The sequence below is a fragment of the Atractosteus spatula genome, chromosome 7 (genome assembly GCF_055471065.1).
Source record: "Atractosteus spatula isolate fAtrSpa1 chromosome 7, fAtrSpa1.hap1, whole genome shotgun sequence".
In the NCBI taxonomy this organism is placed as follows: domain Eukaryota; kingdom Metazoa; phylum Chordata; class Actinopteri; order Semionotiformes; family Lepisosteidae; genus Atractosteus; species Atractosteus spatula.
This window is the reverse complement of record NC_142712.1, coordinates 47,549,093-47,556,463: the sequence shown is the minus strand read 5'-3', so window position 1 is coordinate 47,556,463 and position 7,371 is coordinate 47,549,093. Positions and strand designations below refer to the sequence as shown.

Sequence of the window (7,371 nt, the reverse complement as noted above, 5' to 3'; positions counted from 1 at the left end):
GCTACTATTAATTCTGTGTTTTAAGAGCACCTTTGTTTCGCATATGTGAGTGGTTGACAGACACGCTTTCTGTGTCCATGGTGGAAGATTTATTTAGGTCTTATCTGTTGCTTGTACTTATTAAATATTAATGGATTTAAACTTCAAACGCCCATTTTTGTCGTTGCTTTGTAATGTAGATACAGTACATACGGATGTCATGACTACGTATTTACCCCGCACACGCACAACTTGTTAATGGCTTTGATTCCATCTACACTGGCTGCAGAAACATTATAAATGTATTATGTCCTGCTAAAACTATTTTAAATTACTGACCGGTTATTTATATTCAAAGCACCTATACATTAAAATAATGATGGCGTCAACACTGTATTTCATTAATAGCTTTTTTCTACAACCATCAATTTACAAAGACAAGTTTTCGCAGGGTAGTCGGGCCGTCAAAGGACCCAAACTACATATCCCAGAATACAACGCGCCACAATGCCCGGACGCTTAAAATTGCATTTTGAAAAAAACGGACTTTTTTATTTATGTTAAAAATAATGTAATTGAGTGAAATTTAAAATTAGCACTTTAATGGGTTAGTTATCAATTGGAGAAAAAAATCCTACGGGCTGACGTTTAAAACCGGCAGCCATGTTTTTGCGGGAGGACGCATTTGATTCAGCGGAACGGGAGAGGGAAGGGAGCTGTCTTTATTTCGCCTGGTTTTTATTTTCCCTCTCGTTTGTTTAGTCATGTCTGGGGAAACAGAAGAAACAAAGACCACCGAAGAAACTACAACCGAGGAGCAGAGGGTAAGTAAAGGCGTTGTGCACTGTTTGGTAAGTCCTTTGGCGTCCGGGTAGTGCCAAATTGACCAAGATGTGCATCCAGAGTCGGTCAGGTGGAATCAGGCAGTCGGCAAACAGACGTCGTCTTCACGCTTGTTAGCGGCGAGTACAGCGAGGAGTCAGTCAGGTAGGGCTGGGTGATAATGTTGGGGTGCAGGCAAATAAATATTGTATGTACCTTGCTAGATATGCTAATATAAGCCACGTTGCAGTAGGGAAAAAACGTAATTGAAGACGTTTAGGAGCGCGGGTGGTCGTGGCTTTAGTGAGTTAAAAGGGCTTGGCGTCTATTTTCAGTATTCTGGGGGACGATGTTTATAATCAAGATGAAGGGTTAGCAGTCTAGCAAGGCTTATCCGGCTGGAGTGTGGAGGTCCCGGGTTTCCTTGCCTTAATGCCAATTGGCTGATAACACAGTACTTGGTTCACAGCGCCTTTCTAGCGTGATGTGGGTCAGAGCGCAAGGTGTCCTTGTTTTTACTGCAAATAATGACGTCTGGTCGGTTAAACGCAGTGCTGAAGAATAAGGGGCTCGGCTTGTTTAAAAAATTGTTTATGTCGCGTTCGTCGTGGAAGATACTGGGTTCGGTGTGCTGTGACCCGATTCTTGCAACCTCTAGTCTGAATGATCGTTGATTTCTGGTCTGTGTCCGCGGTACCATTTCTCTTTTTTTTTCCTCTCGTGGTAGTTTCACGTTGTTCAGAGGCTTTCTATATGCTAATACCTGAGATCCCAAGCTGAAGTTTAACATTACGTAATAACAGCGCAAGTGCTGTGACGTGGGCCTCTGCTGCACATTGAAACCATGTTCTTTCCTGTGAATTATGAATGTAGAGACCCTTGCAATCCCCTACAGAATGCCGTTTTGAAGTGAACGTGATAATGAAAGAAGTGTCTTGGATTTGCTTGTGTTTTTCAGTGCAGTGATGTTCTAAATTAAGCTTAGTTACAACTATTTATAGAAATAAAGAGCAAATCTAGTGAGTGTACAGCCGAATCTTTCAAGGTTTAAGATGAACTTTGAACTAGATCTAAATGGTTAGCCATGTTGAATTCTGCTGCAGCTGGTGTTAACCTGAGTCTTCTTTGAGCTAGCATTTTTATTATTTGCAAATGACAAGGTTAAACTGATCTTCCATTTAAACAGGTTTTCTGTAGCATCCTAGCTTTTGATCATTTAAAGCTGTGTTAAAGGGTGGGAGGGTGCCATGCTTAATATGCTGCAATATTGAGTGGTCTGGGCCATGAGTGAGCACTTCTGGTCCTGCAGGGGTGGTGGGTGTGCAGGTTTCAGGTTCTTTCAAAGCAGCAGTGCCTAAACAGCAGGGGGAGGCTCTTCAGTTGGTCCTGTTTATCTGATGATGAGCTGGGTTAGAAAGATCACCTATAGACTCACCAGCCCATCAGGACCAGGATCACCTACACTGGTCTAAGCTTAAAGATTATCTTGACCGACTCAAGAAATTCTTCGATGGTGTTGTGAGGTCTGTTTCATGTTGGAATAACCCTCCGCAGAATCTTGCGTCTCATGTGAACTCCCACAGACTCATCTAAGGCTTTTCTCATCTACTCATCTAAGAGTCTGGGCAACAAGATCTTAGTGATAATTTCTAGTGATTGGTGCTTGGCACACTGGATTGAAGGCAGTGGATCTAAGATTTTAAGAAGCAAGAACAGTGAGACGTTAAGTTTGTTGCCTTGTGTTGCACTGAGAAAAAGAGCCACATAGGCCAGGCCTCCCAGTTCTGGTCCTGGTGGCTTGCACCACTCACCTGCTAGCTGGCTTGACTGGAATACTTGCAAGTTTTTTCCCCCTGTTCAAAAGATTGGAATAACCCTCTCCTGTTTCCCCTTTTTTTTTTGATGTCCAAGAAAAGCCTGTGTTGGACGTGACCCAGTTCCATCAACTTCAGTGGTCATAAAACATGTGCGTTTTCAAATATTGATCGCAGCTGCCTTCCGGCTTTTGACTGCAGTATGGCTCTTGGATTACAGCTGCTGTTGGTGCTCATTGTATCCAGCATTCCTTCAGAATACAGAGAACTAGTTTATTGTCAATGCATTGTTGTTTTTTTTCAGGCAGAATGTGAAAGTCACAATCTGGAGTAAGAGGCTAATATTTTTGGTAAATGTGATTAGTGGTAATATTCTGTTTTTGGGACTGAAAACTCCCTTTATCAAATCAGTCCACTTTTTTATGATACTTTACACATCTGATTCTTTTATTTGCTGTTTAGGAATTTGCTTGTGCTGGAAGTAGCCTAGCACAGTTCCAAGAGTGTTTCTAGCTTTCAGTTCGTTACCTTGTATCCTGTCTTCACAACGGGCATGTTGGTGGGTGAATCAGCAAACTGATTAACTGTTAGGAAAACCGAACTGGTTTCCCTTAGATGCGTGTTCATGAACGAGAAGCTGCAATAATGAAAAACAAACAATTGGGGGAGATGTGAAAGCAAAACCCAGATACTTTTGTTATGGTCAATGGAGAAATCGGGCCTCAGTGTATAGCAGAAAAGAAGAAACGAATTTCTTGAAGGTTTTTTTTATATGCATGTTCTGCAACCTAACTTTCCCTGAATTTGAAGTATGCCCACCTTTGGATTACCACTGGCATAGTGGCATATGATCGAGATGGTAATTCTGTGTTTTCTTGGCATCCATGTTTTTAAATGAATGTAGTGATTGATCAAGTTGGGCCCTTGTTTGCGAAGAGTTGCTCTTCTTGACATCTGGGGTTGATTATGCTGCTTTCCTTAAATAAACCCCTTTGATTATTGTGTTGCCATGCTCACAGAGCCTTATTCATTTTCCTGTCCCTCATCCCCCACACTTTTTTTTTGCAAGTACAAAAGTATTAGTTTTTGTTTTATTATTCAACTCACACAGGAAAGTTGTGTGTAACAAATCTGTACACATTCTCTTATGAGTAGTTAAATTGACCCATTCCCTTTATAGAATTTCTATAAGCCTCTTTGGTGAGGAATGTCTTTGCTGAACATGGCCCAGAAACTGTATGCAGTAAATGTTGTGGGGGGGGGGGGAGAGTATAAAAATGATGTGCAACTGTATTGGCTGTTCACTTAAATATGTGGATGCTCCTACATCTTGATCAAAGGGTGGATGAAAGTGCTATATGTTAATTGATTTGGTTTTCAGCTCAATTAAAAGATCCTTCTCTAATGATGGGTAAGGCTCTCTTCTCCTTGTTCCTGCATGGCTGCAGTCATGTCTGACATGATTAGACTGGCGTAACTAAAGGCTGGTCTGCTAGAACAGAAGTCACAGGATCAGTGCTTTGAAGTTCATCTCTGACCTTTTATTCAGCTGGTGCTTGGAAGTGGGAGCCTTTGCCAAGCTGGTTTTTGTTGAAGAGCAGACCTCCTGTTCCAGAAAGCATTGTGTAATGGAGAAATGCTGCAGTCCTTCTCAGGGTGTTAAACCTGTGTAGTCACTGTATATTCACATACCGTTAGTCATCTTTCAAAATATAAAATCACTGTTATAATGGCTATTATACATCTGCTTAGAAACTATATAAACTTAATTTACATGACAGTAAAGTAATAGGAATAAAATATCTGCTGTAATTTAAACTGAAGCCCCTTATTTCTTAATCTAGAAGTCAACTTCGACAATTCTTGTAAATTTAAATTGCCAGTTGTGAATGTGTTGATGTTGAGTTATTATTACTAGTGACATTGCGTCTTCAGAGTGTTGATTTTGATCAAGAGGCGTTTGTCTCATGGTGGGCAGGCTGTTATATATTTATTATTATAAAAAATTAATAACCAGACATGACTGCTTTTTGGAGGTGAATATCTTTGCTTAAAACCCAAATATACTGTTTATATGCAGGAAATGGAGGACAAGGTGATCAGCCCTGAGAAGGCAGAAGAGGCCAAGCTGAAAGAGAGGTACCCCCACCTGGGGTCTAAGCCTGGAGGCTCAGACTTCCTCCGGAAAAGGCTTCAGAAGGGGGTGAGCTGCAATGCCTTCGTTTTTTTTTATCCTAATTCAGCGTGACTCTCCATAGTGGTGTTGATGTACTGCATGCCTTTATCTTGACCTCTTGTTCTCCCTCACCCAATTCCTTGAACCTGTGGTTTGCTTTTTGTTGTTGTAAACTCTTTCTATTAGCTCCATTCTTCATTGTAAACCTTCAGTAGACTTGAACCATGCTGTACTGGTTTACATATTTCAACTGAATGTGAGATATTCCTTAATTGTTGTTATTGTTTCCCAAATCTATTTGGGGGTTGGGAAATGTACTAGTTCTCTGACTGAGAAACTGTTCTGCATACAGTATCTGAAAGCTACAAATCCTTCTCTGCAACACTGGTGTCTTGAATTGACCTAGTTCTCAGTTTAATGGAAAACAGTTTTGACCTCATCCAAAAAAAAAAAACTTCTCTAATTGTGTATTCCTGTCTCTACTTGTGACTGTATCGGAAACTGAATTTATAGGTCATTCCCTCCTTTTCTTCATAGCAAAAGTACTTTGATTCTGGGGACTACAACATGGCCAAGGCCAAGATGAAGAACAAACAGCTACCGACTGCCACAGCAGAGAAAGCCGAGATCACCGGTGACCACATCCCCAAGCCACAAGACCTGCCCCAGCGGAAACCTTCCCTGGTTGCCAGCAAGCTGGCTGGTTGATAAAGGCTTTACAAACTGCTGCCTTTTTTTTTCCTCATTCCCATTTTTCTCATCTTCGTGTTAGCCTTTTTTCCTGTTTCTTTCTTTTTTTTCTTTTAACCTACATTTAAAAGCACTCGGAGAAGAGTATAAGAGGCAGATTCCAGTAGAATGCTGCTTTGTGGAGAAATTTAAGCTCTCTAATATCTGGAATAGTTGCTGAAGGAGAATTAAGCTTGTGGAGCGTCGCAGGTGGTTTAAATGTACTGTAGTTTTTGGATGAAACTGTACATATTTCCTAGTGTTGGAGTGATGGCAGGAATCAACATTTTAGAAAGTTTTACATTTTTACTGTATCATTCCTTGACCTCATCTAAATAATGAAGTAATGTGCTTGAATTATTTAATCTTACAATCATGCACATGCCTTTCCCCCCTTGATACTGCTTTGCTCCTTGTTTTATATATTTAAAAATAAAGAATGGACCACACAGATGTATTGCTACAAGGTAATGTTATAGGAAAAAGAGCATGTGTGATAAACTAGGTTCTAATGGGTTAATGTTTGCTTGCCTCAAAATCTTAAAATACAGAATTGCCTTAAATCTTTCAGCTTTATCAATTGCAGTTTTTCTCGGGAAATATTTTCCCACCCTGGAAAACAGTCCTTGTGAACCTAGTACTGAATGTGTGCTGAAAACTATTTAAACCCATTCTCATCTAGGTTTTGTAGATGGTAACTCACTAAAAGAAATGTTTGAAGTGTGCATGTGCATAGACTGTGCAGTCAATTCTGTGCCATGTTTTTTTTGTAAATAAAATAGTTTTGCACAAATGTTAGTTTATTTAATGATCCCTTTATACTGCAGATCTTATAATGCTTGTGATGGTCCTTTCTGATGAAGTGTTTTGATAAAACTACAGTGCTTTGCAGAAGTATTCAAATCCCTGCACAGTTTAAGCATTTTGTTGCTTTAAATGCTTACTGTCATGACACCTTAAAGTAGCAATTAATGTTATGTACTGTACACGCTGCTAACTCCACAGTCAAAGCAGAAAAGAGATGTGAAAGAAAAATGGAAAGGTTAGGCAATCAGGAGTAGTCAAACCCTGTGACATGCATAAATTCCCTTAGTAAAGATAGCCTGTGTGACTATTTGTTTGATCTGTTTGAACATGGTAAAGTCGATCATTAGGAAGTCAAAGATGCATACACGTTGCCTAGATCATACTGTCCCTTCAAACTATGCATCTGGACAAGGAGGAATCTGGTTAGGCATGCCACCATAAGGCCAACAGTGACTTTTACAAATATACAACCTTCATGGCTGTGATGGGAGAAAATGTCTATGGGCTGATAATCTTCCTGTCTCATCAGAAAGGAAAAAGTCTATTTCAAATCCTGCATCAGGTTTGTAATAAAGCACTTAAATGATACTGAAAGAATGTGGCCAAAAGATGGGGTCAGACCAGACAAAATTGGAGCTCTTCAGTCTAGATGCAAAGTGTTACCTGTACATCTGATGTAAACCCACCATATGTTATCACTTTGCCAACAATATCCCCTCTCTTACACCATAGTGGTGGCAGAGTTACAGTATGTTAAAATACTTGCTTTTCATCAGTTGTGTTGAAAGTTGCTTGTCAAAACTGATTGGAACATAGGTGGAGCTAAATACAGTACTGGCAAATTTTACAAGAAATTATGCTTCAGACTTAAAAGGAGAAAAAAGTGCAGCTTTCAGTAGGATAGGTGTCCAAAGTACGAGGTCAGAGTTATACTAGAGTGGCTTTAGAATAAGAAAGTGAGTGTCTTTGAATGGCTGAGTTCCGAATCTTATGGAGAGTTAGTAGAAAAACTCAAACTTGTTCACAAGCAACACGAGAGTTCAA

General features: G+C 40.0%; 1 protein-coding gene across 2 annotated transcripts; it reads left to right on the top strand.

Annotated features, from left to right (window-relative positions):
• The first annotated feature begins 649 nt into the window (after nt 1-649).
• arpp19a (cAMP regulated phosphoprotein 19a) lies at nt 650-6,313 on the top strand. 2 transcript variants are annotated; one of them, XM_088921833.1, is made up of 3 exons: nt 650-803; nt 4,696-4,818; nt 5,329-6,313. In XM_088921833.1, the coding sequence occupies exons 1-3, from the start codon at nt 744-746 to the stop codon at nt 5,497-5,499; spliced, it is 354 nt and encodes a 117-aa protein (XP_088777959.1). In that variant the 5' UTR covers nt 650-743; the 3' UTR covers nt 5,500-6,313. The 2 variants fall into 2 exon arrangements, with proteins under 2 accessions (XP_088777959.1, XP_088777960.1); XM_088921834.1 differs by lacking the exon at nt 650-803 and adding an exon at nt 856-966.
• The last annotated feature ends 1,058 nt before the right edge of the window (nt 6,314-7,371 follow it).